Source organism: Aulonocara sp. 'chitande type north' Nkhata Bay, linkage group LG12, assembly GCF_057382095.1.
Source record: "Aulonocara sp. 'chitande type north' Nkhata Bay isolate Kocher_YH1m ecotype deep benthic linkage group LG12, A_spYH_male_GT1.1, whole genome shotgun sequence".
NCBI lineage: Eukaryota > Metazoa > Chordata > Actinopteri > Cichliformes > Cichlidae > Aulonocara > Aulonocara sp. 'chitande type north' Nkhata Bay.
Genome location: NC_141355.1, coordinates 29333387 through 29356823, shown reverse-complemented (window position 1 = coordinate 29356823; position 23437 = coordinate 29333387). Strand labels below are relative to the sequence as shown.

The following is a 23437-nucleotide window of genomic DNA, read 5'->3' as shown; positions in this document are numbered from 1 at the left end:
CCAGGATTTTTAAATAAGCGAAAGTGCGCACGTTGAAGTGTGCGGCCGCTTGTTTGAAACGTCATCTTTCAGCGACGTGTGTGGGGGGGGCTGTCACTCCAGGGGACGACATGTGAATTTTTGTTGTCCTGGACCCAAAACTGAGTTAAAGGAGGAAACAGAAACGTAATTAAAACATGTCTTTGGCTCTTTCGCGATGTCTTTGCAGGGTTTTATCGCGGCAGGCCATGCCGTCGAGGTGAGTGATTGATGTACGATGTGAACGAAGTGCGTTAGCTGCGTGGAGCTAATATAGCTAAGGTTATTCGGTGCTTTAATGGAGAAGAAGTGTGCTTATAGCGATTTTCAATAACAAGGGTGATGAGCAGAGCTGTTGTGACTACAGAGGGATGTAGTTGTTGAGAGTATGGTTTCATGCTGAGAAAGAGTACAGATGCGATGTTTGCTTTGAGCCTGTTGATGGAGAAGTATAGAGAAGGTCAGAAGGAGTTGAACTGTGCACTTGTGCATCTAGATAAAGCATATGATGGGGTGCCAAGAGAAGTATGAGGGTGGTGCAGGACATGCATGAGGACAGAGAAGCAGTGGTGAAGTGTGCGGTAGGAGTGACAGATGGGTTGGACCTGGATCAGCTTCAGGGATCTGCTCTGTGCCCCTTCTTGTTTGCAATGAAGATGGACAGATTAGATCAGTGAGTAGTCTCTGTGGACCATAATATTTCCAGACGATATTGTGATCTGTACCAAAAGTAGAGAGCCTGGAGAGGTGAATGTATGCTTTGATAGATGAGAAATGAAAGTCAAAAGCAAGACAGAACACGTGAGAGACAGACAGCTGTGCTCGTGATGCTGAAAGGAGCCAAAAATTGTGACGGTGGATGGTTAAATACCTGGGGTTAAACATCCAAAGCAAATGACAGTGCACAAAAGAGATAAAGAAGACAGTGCAGGCAGAGTGGCGATGAGCATCAGGGGTGATTTGTGACAGAAGTGAAAGGGAAAGTTTACAAGATGGTAGTTAGAGGGTGGCACCAATAAAAAGACAGGCGACTGAGCCGAAGGTGGCAGAGATGAAGATGTTAAGATTTTTACTGGGAGTAAAAGAAAAAAGTAGCACTCTTAAGACTGTCTTCTTCAAAGAATACACAAACTTGAGAGAAATGAGAACTTGAGAAATGACCTGTACTCTATTTTGCAGCTCTCTGTACGGAGAACATCACCATCTTGTACAGAGTCCTTGGTTTGCACCAGTGATGACCCTGAAGACATCTGCTCCACTGAGGTATGATTCAGGCTCAGGCTCACAAACCAAGTCATGACCGAGGTTTACCACAATTGTCATTTCATCAATATTTTAAATTGAACAACTTAGTCCACCAATGTTATGGTGGTTCGTGGTGCTAACAGTATTTCTCAGCAAGCTCTATCTTGTGGCTGAATATATTAACATAGAGGTTTGATCTGTGTTATTCAAGAGCTGAGCCAAAAAAGAAGAAGAAAGTGGACCCGAGAAGGGAACAGATGTTGAGAGAGCGTCTGAAAAAGAAGCTGAAGAAACTGGAGAAAGTTCCACCAGAGCTTATACCCATAGAGGACTTCATCACTCCAACCAAATGCTTGGATGAAACAAGGTGGAGCTCATTTCAGTCTATGTGCATAAATGTCGTTTGAAATAATGAGGTCAAATTTGTATTGAAACATTAATGTATAGTGCTCAGTGTGATAACACACATTCAAATTTCTTCTTGTCAGCAAATGAACTAAAGCTACTGGGCAGGTATGGATCATCATAAGCATGCAGAGGCATTTTTTAAGACCAATGGATGGGAAAAGAAATGTGTTTTTATTCCTAAATAAACAGGCAACAGATCAAGCAGCTCTATAAGTCCAAGGTGTAAAATTAATGTGTCGTGGCTCAGCCCACGGCGTCCTTTGAGAACGCTGTCCTCCACAGCCAATGAAGAAAATCTGAGCTGATGTCAACTCTGTTTTCCACATCAGAGTTAAGAACTATTTTAATATCATGTGTTAAAATCAGCTTTGTTGGATCACACAAACAAATGGAAAAAAAAGAAAGTCAAAAGCACTTATTGTGTGCTTTTTTTGAATTTTTATTATTCATGACATCTCACTGGTCAAGAATGGATTTGACAATAATGCCCCAGGAGTGTTAACACAAACCTTATTTATGTCAAGATAATGTAAATACTACTATACTACAATTCTACAAGTCTCATTTAACCCATCAGACGCAGTTTTATCTACCCCGAAGCATTTTTCATCATTCGTACACACTCCAATAGGTGCATTAGGGGCAATTTGCCAAGAACATTTTGCTGGCAGGAGGAATCACAGACTTCTTTGCCTGCTTTGCTAGATGACCAGTTCGACCACCTCAGCCACAGCTCATTTTCGCAGAGAAATTGCCTTTGCAAAAGGTGGCTGAAGTTCTGAGACGTGATTGTTATCTGATGTGTTGTTGGTTTTATCAGTCTTTTTGCAGTGAAGCTCTGGGACGTTAAAACAGCTTTGAAACTTTTAAATTGCTCATTTGAATACCTTTCTTGGATATAGGGCTTTTAAGTCCTTTAAATTGATGTTCATAATTCTCTGTCTAAGGGAACGCACTGCTCCAAGGCTGTCATTTGAAGAAAGTGAGGGTCGAGCCCTGCTGCTGAAGGAGTGGTGTCGATACAAACAGGTTACCACTTACCTATCGCACCTACGTCACTAAAGCTTTTATGGAAAATGTTACATCTGACCCCAGCTCTACATCTCATGCACTTAGTGGGTTGTATCTGTCTGCTGTTCTTGCAGAAGCAGCACATGGCTGAAGTGGAAGCTGTTGAACTGGCTTTGGAAGCACAGAGGGAGGCACTGGAGGAGCTGAAGCTGGAGTCCGAGGAGCTGTACCGGGCAGCGCTGAAGCCTGACCCGCTTCTTATTCCCTTTGTTCACGAAGGTCCCGCATATACGCCAGCAATACCCAATTATGACGCCCCTGATGGGAAATACAACGATATCACTAAAGTTTACACGCAGTGATAAATGAGGAATAGCTGTGTGTAGTTTAGTGTGTCTGTTATTCACTAAGCAAAAATGCAGCTTTTAAGCACACTGTCTTTATTCCTTCATTGTCATTCATTGTGTGAGAGTTACAGTGAGTTTGTGTCACGTTAATATTTGTCTATAATAATGGAATAAATCTTTTTATTGATCCAGTGTTCAGAATCTTTTTGAACATGTCATGTTATAAGGCAGAAAACTGCTACACAACTCTGAATTCTGTCATCTCGATTTTTCAGTAGGATTAAACATCCCATATACCTACATCATTAACCTTTCTTAAAGTCAATTCATTTGCTGAGCAGCTGACAAATACAGATAGGCCTACAGGTACCATGCAAACACCTGGCTCTTCACCTTTTTCAAGGAGAATGAAGCAGATCACTGATTACCTGTACTGACTATATATTCTGTCAACATAAGGATAATATAGAGCTAATTTTCTCTGAGTGCAGTCGGTCTTTGTGCTTAAGTTTACACAAGCTTTGCAGAATTAGTACCTATGAGACACCAGCCTGTCTGGAAACGGATCATATTTACTGATAAAACAGCTAATCCTTATCGCTGAGCACTAGCTGCTGCCAGCATTGTTAGACATACTGTATATATATCATTTTACATACAGCAGTTCTCTGAATACAACTGATGACATCTCGTGATCATGAGAATGTCCAGGCTCTTAAACTGAAACTAAGCATGTTGTCAAAACTCGATGTTCAGGAGTCCTGAGGCTTCTCCTGGTTCAGTGGCACGTGCCAGTCTCTAGGAGGCTCCTGCCTCAGCTGCCACACTGGAATGAAGTTTCTTTGCTCTGCCACTCTGATTTTCTCACTTCTCCGCAACGCCTCCTGCAAGACAGACAGAGTGAGTGTATTTATACAGCCTGGAGCGGATCACAGAGGTCACCCGTTTAGGACTTTAAAATTTTAATTTCTTGCTGTTCCACCTTAGCCTCGGTGCCTCTGTGTTTCTCCCACTCTCTGCAGTTATGGTAGTCCTCTTTCCACTGCTGGCAGGATGGCACGGTACCGTAAGTGTAGTAGTGGTGAAACCAGTTTTTAAAACTTTTGCAGTGTCTAAACTCGCTCCAGTAGTCTTCACATGCCCGTGGTGGCTGTGGCGACAAAGCAAACAAAAATCAGAATAAAATTTTAAACTTCTGTTGGGATTCTGGTGACTGACATCAGACACTTTGTTGGGTACGCCTGTCTAACTACTTGTTATTAATAAAATAATCAGCCAATCAACTGGCAGCAACTGAAAAGGAGGAAATATACAGTGAGGGGCAGTTCTCTAAGCAAAAATACCTTGTTGACGTCAAAGGAGAATAGCCACACTGACTCGAACTGACAGGAAATCAACAGTGACTATCAAAAGTACCACCAAGATATGCAGAAGACCATCTCTAAATTCACGGCATGTCAAACCTTGAAGCAACAGAAGACCACACTGAGTGCCGCTCCCCAAGAACAGGAAACTGAGGCTACAGTTTGCACAGGTTCACCTATGCAGCGCAAAAGAGAACTGGAAAAACACTGCCTGATCTGATGAGTTCAAATTTCTACAGCAACATTTGGCTGCTATGGTGAGCAGTTTATTGATGTTCGTCTCACATCTCTGTCAGCAGCAACTGAGTGATGCTGTCGTGCCAAACTGGAAATCTCTAAAGAATGTTTTCAACACCTTGTTGAATCTGAGCCACGAAGTGTTAACGCAGGTCCGAAGGCAAAGAGAGTCCAACCCAGTACAAGCATGACGTTCCCAATATAATGGCCGGTGAGTTTTAACCTGAGTCTCTGAAGTGTTCAACATTTAAACAGCGCCTCTCTGCGGTCGTATTAAGAATGGGCTGACCCTCAGTTTGGTCAGTGGCTCATTTGACTTTCCAACTACACACATGCTGTTTTTAAATTTGATCAGCAAGCCCAGATATTAGTGCATTTCGTGAATCAAAAAAATATACGTCGCCTCCTCGGATCTTCTTTGTCTGACTTTGCTAGATGGTACAGAAGGGTACATTTGCGGTTTAGCATCTAAAGCTAATCACCTTGCGACCTACGTCATCAGGATTTGACTTTGATTATTTTGAGTCTTCTCATAAACAAGGCTAATCAAATTAACTAAGGAAAAGTTATCATTAACGAAATTAATAACCTAATATCTGGTTTAATTACCCTCCATGCGATTTCTCCCACAGCCCTGTCCATCGCTAGCTGCGACAGCTTTAGCAACTGTACTTCTTCCGGTTTTATTTTTCACAACAAAAGCTCTTGGCACATTTCTGTATCACTTATACGAGGCCACAAAGCATCAAAACGAAAAAATGTGTGCATGGCTGAAGAACGTCATTGTGAATTCACAGTTTGTTTAAAGATATTCTGCTTTTACTGGAACTAAAAGTATATATTATTTGCAACAATATTTTTTCTGAAACGATAAAAATGTTGGTTTTCTCAAATCTGAATTTGTAGGTACTTTTGCTGATTGAGAGCTCAACCATTCATTATTTTACACATTTATGTAAACTCACCAATTCCAATAGTTTATCCAATGATCATCTTCTTCGAATATAAATACTCAACTCAGGTGATGTCACAGAAAGAGCATAATACCTCAAAAATAGGTCTGAGTGTAATTCATTTCAAAACAATTTTATTTGTTGATAAATAAAGCAAAAGAAAAAATTCCTAAAAGTCTGGAAAAAAAACCCTCAAACATAAAAATTTTCTTAGTATAATCAAAACAAAAAGCTCCCATTTTACAGTAACACTGGGATTGTGGATAACAGCCATTTTAAAGTGGATTGTAAAAATAAAAAAAGAATTATGGAAAAGATGGGTCTGCGCAGAGTCAGAGGTCATTCAATCTGATATAAGAAAGATGTTTGCTGTCATTTTTTCATGTTCTTGATAAGATATTGGCAGAAAATCAGTCACTCTGAATTTGTGAATACCAAATTAGAGCAGACAGTATTTTAGGCTGCTCAGATTCTTTTGAGCAAAATATTACTGTCAGACTTTTAATTACACGCTATAATCAACAGCAAAACCTCCATTTAAAAAGGGGCAGAGGGGCAAAACCAACGCATCTGAAAACCAATATTTTACTTTGCTGCTGAAGGTGAAAAGAATAAGCTAGCTCTGTGCACATGAGTCAGACTCCTCGTTTGTAACTCTTCAAGGTTTTCGGCCCTTCTTGCGTAGTGACTGCCCTTGTCCAGAGAAGGCGATGAATCTGTTTATGGCATCATCCTGAGAAGATTCAGAAGAAAATTGAAAAATATGGCTTGAGAACTAAATGTAGGACTTTAAAAATAGCCAGGAAAGAGAACTGTTTGCATTACTTACATCATCCACAATTTTCCTGGGCAGAGGTCTGGAGTTTCGAATGAAGGTAATCCTGCCAATTTTGAAGTCATAGTTGGGAATCCCTCTGTGTGACGAAACATTAGACACACAACAGCTTGGAAAACCATTGTCTGCGTGGTGTGGCTGTGTGCTGTCACAGCTTTAAAAAAATATGTGGGACAACACCAATGTATAGTTACATCGCTATATTTTATACTTCGTTGGTGTTCAGTACATCTTTGTAGAGACAAAGACTCACCACAGATGTGCAACGCCGTGTGGCCCATTCAGAAAGTTCAATAACCACTCCAATTTTTATTTTTTAAAAAAGGTAAGCAAAGAATTTTCTGACAATTCTGTTATGGTTCAGGCTTTAGGCTTCAGGGTTAAGACCAGGGTACCCAGTTGCCTTAGAGCATAAATCCGGTATTCCTCTCTGTTTTTATGAAGCATAAAAAATACATAAACTGCTCAGAACTTTATTTAAATATATCACGTGACAAACCCATGTGCCTCAAGGTGTCACATTCTATGTCTCAACTCAAGTCTGAGATATCTAACATAGCCTAATAGATATAATAGCTCCTGCTTGGGGGCTTTCATATACTGAACAGCAGTTTGAGTTGACTGTCATCCCTCTCCTCATCAATTTGCAATACGCTGTTAAATAAAGGTGTAACATTCCCTGTAAAAATAGCTTGTCTGTTAGGCCACTTAACAGTTGAGTTATTTTTATGGGAATGTGTAAGAAACAACATCTTTTCACCTTTTAATGTCACTTGGGGCAAGGGGAGCAGGGCTGGGTTCAATCCCTTTAGTTTTACCATCCAAACGATTACCAGAACCGGTGAAAGCCTGAAAATAAAGCACAGATTAGAGATTAAATTAGATTATGTTATTCAAGTACTTTTAGTAGCAGTAAGTACACATTAACTTGAACTCACTCTGAAGCCTGTGTCCATGTCAGCGTAACTGCTGGGATCTGTTTCTTCCTCCTGTCAGAAAAACAGTTTTATTACATTGTTCAAAGGAGAAAACGTACAGTTACCACGATGGTTTGCTCCTTACTGTCGGTTCATCCTGGTGATTAGGCCGTCGTTCAGGCTCTTTGTAACCCAAGGGAGCATCAAAATCCACCTGAACAGCAAAGTAACAGCACGTGAGCGAATAAAGCAACAGAACAATTCACTGTGACTGTGGTGAAGTCCAGGATCTTACATTCATATCACACTCGATGATGGATACTGCTTTATCTGGTTTGGTCTCCATGACTCGCAGCTCATATATCTGAAACACACAGATTACCATATATATATATATATATATATAGCATGTAGGCTGTAACAGAGTATATAAACACCTGATCAAAGCCATCTATGACCACATTCATTAGAGGCATTTTTATGTTTAATCTTCCAGGAAACTCTCCAAGAACAACCCTTGGTCACATATAATCCCAACAATGACTTAAAGAAACTGATTCACCTTTTCGTTGTAGTTAATGGCTATGACATCACCAGTTGTCAAGCATGCAAAGTTTCTCAGTGCGTTCTCCAGTCTGTAATGAATGTTAACCACTTATGTTAAAACATGAAGTGTCAAAAAAATAAAAATTTAAAGTTGAAATAAACATTTCAGCCTGTACTCCTTACACTGCCTTGGGGTTTGTAATGTCCAGGAAGTCGGGGCTCTGAGGCTGGAACTTTGAGTAAGTGGCCACCATGAGGTTAACACTTTCCACTTGAACAAGACCGCCTTCCTCTAACAGGAGATTCTGCATCATCTGCAGTGAACAAAATACAGCAAATGTCACTCCAGCCTTATTTTTTTTTTTCTATTTCCATCCATCTATCAGGTCATGGGGGAAAGAGTGCAAGGCGGGGTACACTCTAGACAGGTCACCATCACAGGGCTAAGACACAGAGACAGACAACCAGAATCACCAATTAACCTAACATGCAAATACTTTCACTGTGGAAGGAAGCTGGAGTATACCAACAAATTTGAATTTTTAAACCCATACTTCTAAAACATTGTTATCCACTTCCACACAAGAAGAATATGTAAGTGCTCCTCCACTGCTGACACGAGACACTCATTACTGTTTCTCACCCAGTGAGGCAGGTAACAGATTCCCTCGTCTGCCACAAACTCCAGGACACCACAGTGTGTCATTCTGTCTGAGTTCTTGTTGGTCAGCTTGAACAGCATTGGATAGGTAATGTTAAGCCTGCCTGAACAGAGGAATATAGAGCAATGCTAAAAACAGGATGTAAAAAGGACATTTAGTAAGAAGGTTTTGAATTAACATGCGCTTACTGAGCTGGTCGAGAGCAGAAGGTGGCATTATTACTGAAAAGAAAAGAAAAATAACAGTTATTTTAAGGAAAATATGTGTTTTCATAAAATAAATATAAAGAAATATGATATGTAACTTTCACCTTATACATACTAACATAAACTTGGACATTTTGAGGATATTTTTTTTACAGTTGTGTTTTCTAACAAGTACCACAAAGCAATAAATAGTTAAATAACTTCAGATATGTTTGCGGTACTGGATGTATGTTTGGACAAGGGAGCTGGTTACACCATGTGGATGTTGGCACAGATTACACCCACAATACAGTGGTGAATGCAGAAAATTAGCTACATGTAAATCTGCCATACATCACACCATTGCTCATCAAACTCTATGAACGACCTAAACTGATGTGATGAAGTAGAAGGCCTACCCTGAGGTCCTTCCCAATGACTAAGTTCCCCACCTTATCTCTAAATGAGAGCCTAGACACCCTACAAAGGAAACTCATTTCCCCCAGTCTCTGAAATGTAGAGGACTGATGATGCACCAATCTTCCAAAACACATTCCCTTTTTTGATATTTTAATATTGATGGTGGAGAGCACTGTCTAGCATACTGAACTAAAACAACATGTTCATAGTGACCTCTTGAGGATTAAGGATGGGAGTTTCATTTTCTCCCATCAGGATTAAAATGTTTGATCACAAGATAAAAGTGATCAGTCAGAGCAAATTGGTTTCTAGTGACCTTTCCCTCTAAAAAGCAACAGTGGACCCAAACTATGCCAACAAGCAAAACAGAATCACCAGATCCTGCATTTGCAAAGGTCAAAGATTAAGGTCTTCATTTAATTCTTCACCCATACATACTTTGATTTGAACGAGTGGTATGGGAGAAAATACTGTACTTCAATATCTTTTGTTCAGAAACCTTGAACTGAGTGACTGTCTGAACCAACATGACCATTCTTTTAATGAGACTCACTTTTGCCTCCTTTCTCAACATCGGAGCGGTCGTTGGGTCCAGCCAGCATGGACACCGAATAGCATCGGTACTGAGTGGAGAAGCGGTTCTGAAAGCCCCGGGCCAACTGGTGGTCAAACACATGGAAGGAAAACTGTGGAACAAACATCAGGATTGTCAGTCAAACTCAGGTCACGTGTATACTTCAGAGCAAATAGATAACAATTTAATTGTTCAGGACAGGGAATCTTTATGCTGTGCTGTAGTCCTGTTGCTAGCCGCTAGCTAACTAAAACTGGAGCAACTACGATTTGTTTTGATACAACGTCACCGGCGAGAAAAACCACAGTGCTCACCATGTTGACTGTTTCTGTTCCTCGCTGCTAAACGCCCGCTTAATGATGTTTGCTTCAGTTTTCTAATTTACAGAAAAATTTACAATTTCCAACGTTGTAAACAACTGAAATTGTAGTCACTACCAGATCCGTACCGGAAACCCGATCGATACCACGCATGTGCAAAAGGCCACTAGTGATGGGATTTCCGGATCTTTTTAGAGAACCGGCTCTTTCGTTTTGGCTCACTAAAAAGAGCCGGCTCTTTCGGCTCCGAACCGGCTCTTTCGGCTCCGAACCGGCTCTTCAGGTTGTTTTGTTGCTTTAATTAATTTATTATTAACAATAATATAAAATTATGCACAAAAGGAATTACTAATGTAAAAAAAAGTGGTTTTATTTATATATGTTTATATATAAATATATGTGGTGGCCCCTAGAGACAAAGCACATACAAACTCCAAAAAGCACGTACAAACTCCAAAACACATTCTTAGAGTTAACTGAACGTCCAAAACAGAGCTATCTAGATCACTTAAATTACACAATTGAAAGCATATGTGTATGGTTTGTGTATTTATACACAAGCACTCATATATATTCAAATAATTTAAAAAAAAAAAAGTTCATTTACCTGTTATTACCACACACCAAATCAGGTCATTGGTACTTGCTGGCTTGTGTAGCCACTAGGTAACAAAAGCTCAACACTGCGCCTAGCATTCTGGAGCACTGGAGCAGTTTTTACGTGCTTCAGAGTTCATACGTGTTTTGAAGTTTGTACGTGCTTTGTCTCTAGGGGCCACCGTAAAAATACTTTTATTTATTCACTCCACATAAAATGTAATAAATAAATCATATAATACAAAAACCAGCTATTCACATTTCAACTTTTAACTATTTAAATTTCCAGCTTTTTCCTTTTATTAAACAAATTTAAAGTGAAACAACACAAAACTCTTCAAACCACAACACAATTAAATATAAATTAAAATATGAAAACAAAAAGAAGATGCATATTCTCTGTCATATGGGCATGCATGAATAAACTTTCTGAATCCTTTATCATCCACAACTGAAAATAGTTGTGGATGATTGTTGTCCCTGGCTCTCTTTCTCCCTCCGGCTCTGTTCCTGTGCTACTTTGTAACTATTACAAAGACCTTCAAAACTGTCTCACTGCCTTCATACATGTCCTGCTCCACCCTCACGTAGTTCTCTGGTATACCTGACTACAGTTCCTTATGCTTTCTCTCGCTCCACACACACAATGCACAACTGACACAATGCAACTCCTGACCTTCTTTATACTTCTCCATCAACACTCTCTAAGCAAACATCACATCTGTAGCACTCAGAGTGAGAGAAATTTTGTTAGGGTAGCATGGAAATCAAATGGGGTGGCAAAATCAAAGCCTTTAAAAAACATATGCAGGTGTTACATATGGTTAAAATGATTCAAATGCACTAAGTATACATATATTTCATATAAATATCGTCTATAACTTAATTATTTTCTGTAGCCCACATAGTTGAAGATTTCCATTAGATAAAATATGTGAATTTTGATGTTATGTGGGACGACCGTGGCTCAAGAGTTAGGAGTTCGCCTTGTAATCGGAAGGTTGCTGGTTCGAGCCCCGGCTCGGACAGTTTCGGTCGTTGTGTCCTTGGGCAAGACACTTCACCTACTGCCTACTGGTGTTGGCCAGAAGGGTCGATGGTGCGATATAGCAGCCTCGCTTCTGTCAGTCTGCCCCAGGGCAGCTGTGGCTACAACTGTAGCTTGCCTCCACCAGTGTGTGAATGGGTGGATGACTGGGTGTGTAAAGCACTTTGGGGTCCCTAAGCGGGACTAGTAAAAGCGCTATACAAATACAGGCCATTTATCATTTATGTACTTTATAGCCTGCATAATTAATAAATATGTAGCTCAATAAGTATAAAATCCAGAAAGCAACACAAACACAAGTCTTACTTAAGTTCGATCCCCGGGCTCTCTGTCCTGGTCGTTGTGTCCTTGGGCAAGACACTTTACCCTACCGCCTACTGGTGTTGGCCAGAGGGGCCAATGGTGTGATATGGCAGCCTCGCTTCTGTCAGTCTGCCCCAGGGCAGCTGTGGCTACAACCGTAGCTTGCCTCCACCAGTGTGTGAATGTGAGAGTGAATGAATAGTGGCATTGTAAAGTGCTTTGGGTGCCTTGAAAAGCGCTATATAAATCCAATCCATTATTATTATTATTATTAAGTTTCACACTGTTGGTTTTTTTTGTGTAAAATCTGAAATGCCCATGGTGTTGATTTAAAATGTGCTCTGGCACAGTCATAGGCATCGCTTCCTACTGACAACAAGAAAAAAAGCCGGTCTGCACTTTGGGCTGAACCATTTGTTAATGGTGAGTGGGAGGAGGGTAACACTATGCAATATATTCACTTTTAGAATTTATATTCAGGGTTAACTGTAGCTAGGCTCAAAGTGTTAATGTTGTCTTATTTTAATAAACACTGTCATATACAAAACTAGGGTGGCAGTTAAGGTGGCAAGGGAACATTTTAGGGTGGCACATGCCACCCCACACCACCCTTCTAGATCCACCCCTGGTAGTGCTCTTTTTTTCAAGTTATTTTACACAAAGCTTATTCAGCGCTTTCATTCTCAACCACTCCCACCTAGTAAACATCCACTTGCTTTAACAGTTTGTTGACTCTGACTCCATCCTAGAGTTAGAGTAGCCCAAGCTGACATCAAGTCTTATTTTCTTCATAAGCTGGTAATAATCCTCATGACAAATAAAATGCCATACAGTGCAAAATTGGTTCAGTTGACCTTTAACCTTCAAGCACACGTATTAATAAGCATGAAAAAAGGTCAAATGCCAGCCTCTCACAGTCAGTGTTTATAAGTCTTATGAAGACCAAATCAGACACATAAACAGCAGCACACTGATTACAAGTTAAAAGACATTTCAACTGTGCCTGTATATCTTCTTTACAAGTGGTACAGTAAATAAAATATAAAACTAATACTAAGGCAGTGTTGTGATATTGTAAACACCCTTTGATTAACCATAAAAGACAGACACCACAGTCAAAAGATTTAGGCTCTGCCAAAATGTAGCTCCATGTGATGTCTCCGGTCAAGAGTCTGTTGTATTATCTCGGTTGTTTAGACGCAGGCTTTTATAGAGGAGGCCAACTTTTAGCTACTTCCTGGTGCACAGATTCAGGTAACCACTGGCAGTATGCAGTAAGCAGAACTGGAGGAGGAGAAAAAAAATTCTACAATTAGATGACAAAACAACTAACCAAATCAGAAGCAAACTAACAACATTAATGCTTACATTTCTCTTCAGTCTTCCAGACAGAGTGGAGTGCATCTCTGCAGTCAACTTTCTTTGACACCAGTACTCCCAGGAAAGCCTCTGTCCTGGGCTGCAACCTAAAAACAGCAAAGACGTGACAGTAAGAGGGAAAAAAAACCTCCTCGAGATGCGCTGGTTTATGGAGTAAATGAATTAAGAAATGCAGTAAAAAGGGATTAAAAGTGTGTGTGAGAGCACCAACTTACTTTGCCCATGTTTTCAGCATGATGGAGGGGTTTGAGAGCAGGTGACTGCTGTGTTTCTTTAGTGCAGGACAAACCTGTTAACCATACAAAGTACACATTACAGTGAGTGAGATAACTGCTCCTGGCAAGTTTATTAATTGTGCAGCCCTTGCAAGGTTTCCCGTGTTTTTAATTGATCTATTACTGTTTTTGTCACAAGGATAATTATGCAAACCAAATGGATTTACGTCCCTATCCTCACCTATGATCACAAACTTTGGGTAGTGACTGAAAGAACGAGATTGTGGATACAAGCGGCAGAAATTAGCTTTCTTAGAAGGGTGGCCGGCCTCCCTCTTAGAGATATGCTGAGGAGTTCAGCCATCTGGGAGGGGTTCAGAGTAAAGCATGTCCCACCAGGAGGACGAAACCGGGCAGAACCAGGAGAGATTATATCTCTCGGCTAGCCTGGGAACGCCTTGGTGTTCCGCCGGATAAGCTGGAGGAGGTGGCGGGGGAGATGTCTGGCTTCTCTACTTAGGCTGCTGCCCTCGCGACCCGGCCCCGGATAAGCGGAAGAAAATGGATGGATGAACTACAGGAAGGATTGCTCAGGATAAACAAAAACCAGTACCTGTCCCTCCAGAAGAAACTTGGCAAACAGCTTGTAGCGCTCCAGGCCCTCTGGATACTCCATCTCCACTGCAGGCAACTGCCAACCCACACGGACTACAGGAGGAACACAGCAGTTAATCCACTGTAGGCAGAAAGAGGTTTCAGCTCTAGTGCTCGGCTGTGGAGAACTCACAGAAGGTGCTTGAACGGTGGCATCTGATGGTGCCGGTAGAAGAACAGAACCACGGGGACGGTGACTCTAGCGGAGAGCCAAAGTGACAGTACTGCGGGAGAAACTGTGGGACCCACTCTGCTTCAACAGCTGAAACACCTGACAGGAATAAAGGAAAGGCATCAGTCTGCAAATCTTGTTTCAGTAACCCAGCGCCACTTTGTCCTTTAATTAGGGATTAAAGAAGGAAGATATTTAGAAAATAGGTAAAAATGATTAAAAACAAGCATGTAAGCAGCCATACAATCAGGACTGTGCCACAGACTATAAAAGATGGACCTGCAGATTCATGCAGTAACAACCTTTTAATCACAAGGTAGTCCCTTTTATATATTCAACTATAAAAAGTTGTCACACACGTAGGAATCAGACACATCCGGGCAGTCAGTTCTACATGAATTAAGAGGACACATGTGATTTTATTCCCTTTCAGTCTCATTTACCTCTCATGTACATCTTGCTGGTCTCCATGACCTCCTGGTAGACCACAAACTCTGGCAGCGTTTTGAACAACGCAGAATTTGGATGAATGAACACAGGCTCATCCATAAGTGGCGTCTATGAGCAAAAATGGATAAAGATGAGGATGTGAAGAGACCCATAACACAGTATATACTTCTAATGTTCAATTACAGACCTTGTATGCATTCTTCCATTTCGGGTCCACCAAATCCTCTCCCTGGGCACGCCTCACAAGATGGTCTCCGAGACCTGCCAGAACAATCTGCCGCAAGCAAACCACCTGGTGCTCCGTCGGTGGAGTCATCTTGGGATCCACAAAGACCCCCACCTCTGGACACACAGCGTTCACTGGGAGGAGGGAAGAAAAATGACTTGCAGCTGTGTTTCAGAGGCAGACATGTTGATTATCTGAGTTTGCTGTGTGCATGTACCTGCATTGGTAAGTTGTCCTCTGAGCTTTCTGATCTCCACCATAGCTTTATACCTCAGCCCACTGTTCTCACAAAACCTGGGAGTGCAGCCAGCAAATTCACAAGCACCAACAGCACCTGGAGACACAGGAATGCAAGTTATTAACATATGTAATATATTCAAGCAGTACATTTTTTTTAAAAGGCTTCATGGACCCCAGTTAAATCTGTCTCTGTAAAAATTATTCTAATGAAGAGCCTCCTGCTGTTTCAGCTTCACCTCAAAATTCGGCTTGTTGCTAAAACCTTTAAGGAATTTATGGTTTTGGAGCCATACAACACACTAAGCATGCAATCTAACAGACTGCCTAAAACACTGTTGTACAATACTGACCACTAGTGCAACTTGAACAAAGAGTAAGCTCACCCAGCATAATCATGAGGTCCCCCAGCAGGAGCGAGGCTCCTTGCCCAGCCCACAACCTCCTCATTTGGGTCAGCCGAGCTCGACGTTGGTTGAGCTTGGAGCTCTCATCTTCACTACGAGCAGGTCTGAGGAGAGAAACAGAGGAAAAGGAAAAAAAATTATAGCTATTAAAAATAAATAAAAAAAATCATATATATACGGCTCGAAAACAGACTGAGCTTGAAGGGTATTTCAAGATTTCATCCTACATTTAAAGTTAGTCTCATCTATATGTGGTGATCTGCTCCTCCAAAGCATCAATTTTTACACTTTTCTCACCTGTCGAGGTCTTCAAAAATTTCCCGAACTGTCATGGCTGCTACCACAGCGATGACGTATGGCAGACAATCCTGCTGCTTCCCGAGCGCTAACATTTTAGCGTAACGCGGCGCCACGGGGAACGACGCCATCGCTCTGCCCAGAGGGGTGATGGGACAGCTCAGCTTCGCTCGCTGCATGTCTTTCAACCTTATAAGAAATAAACAGTTTACAAGTTTGCACAAGACTGTTTTATACCTTTTCACTTTTTCTAAACTGTAGTGAGTGATTACTCAGTGTGTTCAAGAAAGTTTCTTCCTGTTAAAAGGGAGTTTTTCTTTCCCATTGTTGCCAAGCGCTTGCTATAAGGCGGTTGTGTGATTGTTGGGGTTTTCTCTCACAATATACACACAGGCTTTTCCTTACAATTTAGAGTTTCTTGAGGCGACGGTTGTTGTGATTTGATTTAAATAAAACTGAATAAAACTGAATTTTATGCTTTTATTAAAGCAGAAATCCTGATAATGCTCAAGTGTCCATTTAAACAACATTATGACTCACTACAGCTGCTCTAGACAGTGAAGGCTAGGAGCCACCAGCTAGGAGCTAAAACGCATGAAAGTAAACTGAAACGTACAATATCAATACCTGCAGGATTCTGCCCAGTATAGATTTCATTTAAATTTTTTCCATGTCTCTATGCAGGAGCCATCTTTGAAGTAAAACCACCCTTTTAATAAATATATTTTGTGTTCCAAGAAAAAAAGGGGACTCATCAATTACACTTAAATGGAACAGTAAAAAATTACCTTCCAGTACACGGAGGCTCTTCCAGAGCTCCCAGCGACACTAATAACTGCTCTGCTGCAACAAGAACCTCAGTAGAGGGAGGTGTGGGAAAAGGAAAATTGACCACCTGCAGAAAACACAAAATATGACTCTGGTTAAAACCCTGTTATCACAATTTTGTTCCCCTTTAAGACAGCATTTCAGATTTTACTGACTTTTTCTATGTTGAGATCTTTCATCTGTAAAACCAGGTCCTCCACAGGCCTGCGAGTGATCTCCGCCTCTGAGAACAAAGCGAAGTCTCCAAACACTGCAGAGGAGTACAACCTGCAGAAACAAGGAGAAACTGTGGTGAAAATCCATCCATCTATCCATCCATCTTCTTCCGCTTTATCCAGGGCCAGCCACCTCCTCCAGCTTATCCGGGGGAACACCAAGGCGTTTCCAGGCCAGCCGAGAGATATAATCTCTCCAGTGTGTCCTGGGTCTGCCCCGGGGCCTCCTCCCGGTGGGACATGCCCGGAACAAAAACCCCAGGAGGCACCCAGGGGGCATCCTTGTCAGATTCCCGAACCACCTCAGCTGGCTCCTTTCGATGTGGAGCAGCAGCGGCTCTACTCTGAGCCCCTCCCAGATGGCTGAACTTCTCACCCTATCTCTAAGGGAGAGGCCAGCCACCCTTTGGAGGAAGCCCATTTCCGCCGCTTGTATCCGCGATCTCGTTCTTTCGGTCACTACCCACAACTCGTGGCCATAGGTGAGGGTAGGGACGTAGATCAACCGGTAAATTGAGAGCTTCACTTTTACACTCAGCTCCCTCTTCACCACGACGGACCGTCCGCTTCACTGCAGCCGCAGCACCAATCCGTCTGTGATCTCCGGCTCCCTTCTCCCATCACTCGCAAACAAGAACTCGAGATACTTGAACTCCTCCACTTGGGGCAGGAACTCATCCCCGACCCAGAGTGGGCACTCCACCCTTTTCCGGCTGAGAACCATGGCCTGAGATTTGGAGGTGCTGATCCTCATTCCCGCCGGTGAAAATCCTTGTTGTGTAAAAAAAACAAAACAACCAAAAAACAAAACAACCCTCTCTAATTAGGGTTTTAGGGTTATGTAGTTTAACAGCACTGACCGGTAGCAGTGTCCTGGCTCGGTTCGTCCCGCTCTGCCAGCCCTCTGATTGGCTGAAGCCTGTGAGGTCCATGTGACTTTAAAGGATGACACTCCGGTCACTTTGTCGTAGAAACGCTTCTTAACTCGACCGCAGTCCACCACATACTTGATCCCGGGAATGGTCAAAGACGTCTCTGCCACGTTGGTGGCGATGACACAAAGACGAGTGCCGGGAGGAGGAGGCCTGAACACCTGCAGCCAAAAAGAACGCATATACATGATGTCATCATAAAAGCATCATGTGACTCCAAAACTACTGAAAAAAGTCTGAAAAAGAACTCAAAGGGTGTATAAAGCTACATTTTGTTTAGAAAAGTCAGTAAACTGGAGCTTTTAGTTTTCCTAAACCCTTCATTTTGCACATAAACCAAATGAGCAAAAAGCACTTATCCCTACACTATAAATAAAACTGTGATGGCTATTTACTAAAAGCAGAAGCTACTGAGTGGCTGCTATTAGAAATTATAGTGACATGCACTTTAAATCAGAAAGTTTAGACTTTAAATTTTAAACTCAGTTCAAAATAAAACTACAGAAATCTGCTGGGAAGTAAAGATTTCTTTAAAGTATTGTTTTATGATGAGTCTGACTGATCAGAAGCAAAACCAAAACGTTTAGTTTACTTTATCGCACAAGCACCGGCACTTCTCTTGTCATGTATGATTTTTTTTTTTATCAGTTTGTTCTGTGATAAGATATTAATCTCACCTTAGCCTGCTGCTCTGGGGCCAGCAGAGAGTAGAGTGGGAGGACATAGAGCGGTATGGACGCGTCCGCCTTTTCCTCTACGGAGAGGAAACAGGGCAGAATTTGTAATGTTGCTCATCTGAAACGCATCCACCTGGACTGGAGATTTATTCAGAGTGGCTTACCTGCATCAGCAGGATCATCTCCAAGGTCAAGATCGGAGTCTCCATCCTCCTCGTCTCCGATCCCTGCCTCTCTGTCCTCATCACCTTCATCCACTGGCAGGGCGGAGTAGTTATCCAAGTCGATTCGGGGTAGAGACTGGAGACAACAGTTAAAACACTTCTGTTCAATATCTGTTGAGGACTGAGGTGGACAGAATATATTTTTTAAAAAGCTGACTTACAACAGTCTTCTTCTGTTTGGCCTTTTTGAACTTCCTCATTGCCTCTGAGGTTTCGGCTTCCTCATCTTCAGCTGGATACAAAACTCAAGTAAATACACAGAACCACAGTCCCAGCTCAGATATACGTCAGAGTTTGAGGAGGCCGACCGCTCACCTGTAGCTGTGTCACCCTTCCTGAAGGGGAAAGCTTTCCTCAGTCTTCTGCAGAGACTGTGAACTTCAGCCTGACCAGTCAGAAACACCAGGATACCACCTAAAATGCAAAACATGTTATAAAAGAAGTGGAGACTGTATCTGTGGAAAGACTGAACTCTAACTGCAGTTTACCCGAATGAGACACACCACAAGTCATTTTTACAGGCAAATACAGAAAACCACCTTGGGTAGATTTGAACCCAGGGCTTTGAGATGGCCTTACGTGAGTCGCATGGTCAGCCCCTTAAAGAGGCGCCCCATCACCCATATCCTCAGTTTTACTTTCATCAAAATCCCCCTCTTTCTTCACCACTTTCTGTAGTAAATAAATATAAACTCTAAAACCTACCTGGAGGCAGCATCCGGTGGATTTTGCAGGTCTTGTGAAAAGCCTCTCCAGTGTAATCCTCCAGCGGGGTGCGTTTGTTGAAGTGGATAGTTACCGGGAACTGACGAGCATCCACCTTGATGACGGGAGGAGGCGTCCGAAACAGCCGCTGGTTTTCTGTGAAGTCTTCAACCCGCAGAGTAGCGGACATGATCAGGAGCTTCATAGGCATACCTTTCTGCAGACAGATGGAGGAGAAACGGAGAGGTTTTTATAGAAACAACCCCCTTTTTTTCCCGTAAATTGGAAACGTTAAGATATTCCCACCTTGTTTCTGAGGGGGACGATACGAGACAATAATCCGATGAGGATGTCGGTGTAGACGCTCCTTTCGTGTGCTTCGTCGATGATGATTGCGCTGTATTTCTGGAGCAGAAAATCCTGCAACACAAAATAGTCTGTGACAAAACTGGAGACAATTGAAGTAACACTAAATCCATGCTTGTTTATCCCTTTACTGCTTCTTCAAAGATGGGGAAAAATAACATACTGCAAATATTTTTTGACCTTTAATTCAGAACACAATTCAAAAACTATTTGTTACTACTGGTTAATACAAATAACATGGAAGTGAGGCATTAACTTTCCTCATTAGAACTGATTTAATTGGTCCAAACTGATGAAATCGTTTGTGAAAAATGAAAAAGGCCGAGTCATCCACCTGGCTGATCCTCCACCTCCATCCTGTTGTCATATTATTTATTAGGTGACCCAGTAGAAAGCAGATGATACCTTCTGAATCTCCTTCAGCAGAACACCGTCTGTCATGAACTTTATCTTTGTGTCACTCGTCACGTTCCCTTCGTATCGAATCTGGTACGACACAACCCTGATAACAGACACACAAACATATAATTAACAACACAAAGTTATACTTTTAAACTGTATGTTTTGTTTTGTTTTGTTTTTTTTAATTACTCTGAACACAGAATGGTTAATTTACTGTGTGGGCAGGTTCATCTCTTTGGCCACTCTGTGGGACATGCTCACTGCTGCTACTCTCCTCGGCTCTGTGATGCCGATCATCCTCCCGCCACTGCAGGAATCAAGAGTGAGCAGGATGACGCGAACTACACACACTTTTTTTTCTCCAATGAAACATTTACAAAGGCAACACCATAAACTGGACAAACTACCTGGCATAGCCGGCTTCATACAGAAACTGAGGCACCTGAGTGGTTTTTCCACTCCCAGTCTCTCCACAGATGACGATACTGGGATTTTCTCTCACGGCCTCCATGATGACCTGCTCCTCTGCCAGAACGGGCAGCTTTAGACGAGCCTCCTGCAGCATCATCGTAATGCAGAATTGATGAAAATGCACAAAAACACCTTTCTAAGTTCTAGTTTGCAGGATGCTTTTACGGTCTCAGGTGCTCACCTGTACTTCTGGTGATCTATCAACAGGAATGAAAATAGCTGGTTCAGACGGCTTCTTCTGAACTTTCTCCTGATCTGAAATCTTCTTCTCTTTCTCTCCATCTTGCTCCACCTTCACTTCATGTTTGGTCTCCTGACAGACAGAGCTGGTTTCCTTACATTCACTCATATCTGTGGTGTTACTAACTTCATCCTCCTGCTCATCTTCATCCTCATCAGATGATGTGTCCACATCACTGCTCTCTTCTGCCTTTTGTTCTTCTTCATCATCATCATCTTCCTCCCATTTTCTCTTCCTGTTTGCTCCGCTGACGCTGCTGATCTTTGGGCCAGAGTCTTCATTCTTTACTTCATCTGCTGACCTGAATAAAAAAAAAGAAGACAAGATGCTTTTACTCCACCTTCTCCACCGAGAAACAATCACACATGTTCTCCGTCTTGATTAACACGTTGTGTTGTGCTCTTACCGTTTAGCCTGGTAGAGCTTTTCTCCTGTTCCCAGTTTGGAAGTGGTGTACAGCAGCTTCAGTTCGGATTCTGGAAGCTGCACCTCAGCCAGTTTGGCCAGGATCTCTGCTCTCTGGACAGAAGAGAGAGCAACATGTAAACGGCATGTGAGCTTGACTGTTAAAATTCACCCCTCAAAGAGCCCTCAAAGAGCAGAGAGTAATATAAAATATCACTATTATAACACAATAAAAACATCCATGTTTCAGTGCTGATAACAAAACAACGATAACAACAAACTTTCACCTGATTCAAATCTTTCAAGCATATAGCTCAAATTACTTTAGAGAACAAGCTAAGCTACAAGCTACAGTAAATATAAGGACAACATCGTACTGTGCTCAGTACTCAGCTTCTATATCTAGAGTCAGAGTACTTATCGGCACATAACACATATCTGCTCCACTTTACTGAGGAAAATCAAACATTTTCACATCTTCAGGATCAACTTTGACTTCACTTTGATCATTTTAAAAACCAAATCATTAACTTTCTTTCAGGACTTTAGAAACAATGGATCACTGTCACTAAAGTAATCAGTCTAGTTATTAATGTCGACATGAAATAGAAAAACCTCACAGAGAACTAAACGTACGAAGATTCCTAACCTGAGCTTTCTTCTCCTTGCGCTCCAGGACCTTCTGCAGCTCCTTCTTCTGCTTCTTGGTGAGGGGCTTCTTCTTGGAGATTGGTGGCAGCGAGGATTTATTCTTCTTGGATTTGCTGGATGGGAGGACCAAGGCGTTGCTCTCATCTACACCTTTCAGTATGGACCCATCTGATTTATACAAACAGAAGAGTCAGGGTCACAGAATGCACGACATGCAAAGTGTCAAAGATGTTTTCTCCTCTTGATGTTTTCCTGCTACCTTTGAGTTCCACAACAACTTCTGTCTTCTCTTCATCTGCAGATGGCGGAGGGTCACTTTGCTGTCGCCCCTTCCAGTTGTGTTTTTTCCTTAGTTTTCCCATTTTAAACTTAAGTCTGTAGGTCAGTGAATAAAAAGCTATGAACCCAAAGCCACCGGTTATAATGAGAAAGACCAAAAAAGTCTGAAACACTGCTTGCTAAACATCGACAGCTAACAAGGTAACTTTATCGTTAGCCTAAAATTGTTATTAACAGAACCGATTAAAAGTTTGTGAACACCTCCAAATACAAACCTTCTTATCTGAACAGCTGCATTTGACTTTAAACACCTGGATCCAAAAACTGAAGCAGTGCACTAACCTCACGTGTAAACATTTAAGTGTTCATCAACCAAACCGGTCCGTCGCTAAAATTTGACTCCGTAGGAACGTTCCGCTATAGAAAAAGTTCGACGTCCCGTTGTTTAGTGATCCTAACTAAAAATATTGTTTATAACCTAAACTGTATAACCTATAATATTTTTTATTTATTGATTTTTATTTAATCAACTCAAAATACTTACATTTAAATGACGTATAAGGGTCCTTTTTGTCTTATGGGGTCAGCCAATATCAGATGGCAAAAAGCTTATTTTGATGATAATGATTTGGTCCGATTGATGTTTATTTGACGTACGAATGCAAAAATCTTCCAAATTGTGATGTAACACATTTGAAGTTCTTCTGATGGCACATTTTAAAGCTGTATTTTGGTGGCTCTAGAGAAAACATGGGTGCCAAGAGAGAAACAGGACGTGTATGAGGACTCTGTTGAGATCGCAGGGTGAAGGCTAGTTTCAGGGGGTATTTGTCAAAGAAGGATAGCAACAAGAGTGAAAGGGAGGGTTTAAGAGATGGTAGTGAGACCTGCTGTGATTTTTGGTTTGGAGACTGTGAAACTGAGAAAAACACAAGAGATGGAACAACTCAGGTTGAGAGATTATGAGACAAGGGTTAGAGAGATATGGCTGAGATGGTTTGGACATATTCAGA

At 41.7% G+C, this 23437-nt stretch overlaps 4 protein-coding genes across 4 annotated transcripts; 1 reads left to right on the top strand and 3 right to left on the bottom strand.

Moving 5' to 3' along the window:
• Window positions 1-59: 59 nt before the first annotated feature.
• Window positions 60-3221, top strand: mrpl40 (mitochondrial ribosomal protein L40). Its single transcript, XM_086314938.1, has 5 exons — window positions 60-238; window positions 1198-1281; window positions 1475-1630; window positions 2619-2700; window positions 2817-3221. Exons 1-5 carry the CDS (start codon window positions 177-179, stop codon window positions 3042-3044), a joined length of 612 nt encoding a protein of 203 aa, XP_086171064.1. The 5' UTR covers window positions 60-176; the 3' UTR covers window positions 3045-3221.
• On the bottom strand, window positions 3089-5339 carry lg12h22orf39 (linkage group 12 C22orf39 homolog). Its single transcript, XM_086314939.1, has 3 exons — window positions 5240-5339; window positions 4012-4179; window positions 3089-3913 (listed from the first exon to the last, which is right to left on the bottom strand). The coding sequence occupies exons 1-3, from the start codon at window positions 5270-5272 to the stop codon at window positions 3782-3784; spliced, it is 333 nt and encodes a 110-aa protein (XP_086171065.1). The 5' UTR covers window positions 5273-5339; the 3' UTR covers window positions 3089-3781.
• Window positions 5340-5683: 344 nt separating this feature from the next.
• Window positions 5684-10190, bottom strand: ufd1l (ubiquitin recognition factor in ER associated degradation 1). The gene is made up of 12 exons (XM_086314937.1): window positions 10037-10190; window positions 9702-9834; window positions 8732-8764; window positions 8525-8646; window positions 8065-8195; window positions 7898-7970; window positions 7631-7699; window positions 7481-7549; window positions 7357-7407; window positions 7179-7267; window positions 6413-6497; window positions 5684-6316 (listed from the first exon to the last, which is right to left on the bottom strand). The coding sequence occupies exons 1-12, from the start codon at window positions 10037-10039 to the stop codon at window positions 6242-6244; spliced, it is 933 nt and encodes a 310-aa protein (XP_086171063.1). The 5' UTR covers window positions 10040-10190; the 3' UTR covers window positions 5684-6241.
• A 119-nt stretch (window positions 10191-10309) lies between these two features.
• dhx37 (DEAH (Asp-Glu-Ala-His) box polypeptide 37) lies at window positions 10310-22806 on the bottom strand. The gene is made up of 27 exons (XM_086314931.1): window positions 22700-22806; window positions 22405-22520; window positions 22144-22313; window positions 21496-21608; window positions 21030-21390; window positions 20785-20933; window positions 20592-20684; window positions 20381-20477; window positions 19916-20029; window positions 19610-19826; window positions 19220-19318; window positions 19066-19136; window positions 18845-18980; window positions 18681-18757; window positions 17932-18164; window positions 17012-17123; window positions 16817-16923; window positions 16029-16217; window positions 15711-15835; window positions 15305-15421; window positions 15049-15221; window positions 14855-14969; window positions 14373-14510; window positions 14199-14293; window positions 13586-13659; window positions 13359-13456; window positions 10310-13274 (listed from the first exon to the last, which is right to left on the bottom strand). The coding sequence occupies exons 2-27, from the start codon at window positions 22505-22507 to the stop codon at window positions 13198-13200; spliced, it is 3453 nt and encodes a 1150-aa protein (XP_086171057.1). The 5' UTR covers window positions 22508-22520; window positions 22700-22806; the 3' UTR covers window positions 10310-13197.
• Window positions 22807-23437: the final 631 nt, after the last annotated feature.

What these genes read in the sequence shown, in the direction of transcription:
- mrpl40 (XM_086314938.1), top strand. Translation starts at nt 177, where the DNA reads ATGTCTTTGGCTCTTTCGCGATGTCTTTGCAGGGTTTTATCGCGGCAG. An exon ending in AAGACATCTGCTCCACTGAG is followed by an intron (nt 1,282 to 1,474) that starts GTATGATTCAGG and finishes GTGTTATTCAAG; the next exon opens with AGCTGAGCCAAAAAAGAAGA. An exon ending in AAATGCTTGGATGAAACAAG is followed by an intron (nt 1,631 to 2,618) that starts GTGGAGCTCATT and finishes TCTCTGTCTAAG; the next exon opens with GGAACGCACTGCTCCAAGGC.
- ufd1l (XM_086314937.1), bottom strand. An exon ending in TCTGTTACCTGCCTCACTGG is followed by an intron (nt 8,196 to 8,524) that starts GTGAGAAACAGT and finishes TGTTCACTGCAG; the next exon opens with ATGATGCAGAATCTCCTGTT. An exon ending in GCCCCAAGTGACATTAAAAG is followed by an intron (nt 6,498 to 7,178) that starts GTGAAAAGATGT and finishes TTCGTCACACAG; the next exon opens with AGGGATTCCCAACTATGACT.
- dhx37 (XM_086314931.1), bottom strand. Translation starts at nt 22,507, where the DNA reads ATGGGAAAACTAAGGAAAAAACACAACTGGAAGGGGCGACAGCAAAGT. An exon ending in AAGATCTCAACATAGAAAAA is followed by an intron (nt 16,924 to 17,011) that starts GTCAGTAAAATC and finishes TGTTTTCTGCAG; the next exon opens with GTGGTCAATTTTCCTTTTCC. An exon ending in GAGCCTCCGTGTACTGGAAG is followed by an intron (nt 16,218 to 16,816) that starts GTAATTTTTTAC and finishes ATTTCTTATAAG; the next exon opens with GTTGAAAGACATGCAGCGAG.
- lg12h22orf39 (XM_086314939.1), bottom strand. Translation starts at nt 5,272, where the DNA reads ATGGACAGGGCTGTGGGAGAAATCGCATGGAGG. An exon ending in TGGGAGAAATCGCATGGAGG is followed by an intron (nt 4,180 to 5,239) that starts GTAATTAAACCA and finishes TTGTCGCCACAG; the next exon opens with CCACCACGGGCATGTGAAGA. An exon ending in ACAGAGGCACCGAGGCTAAG is followed by an intron (nt 3,914 to 4,011) that starts GTGGAACAGCAA and finishes TCTGTCTTGCAG; the next exon opens with GAGGCGTTGCGGAGAAGTGA.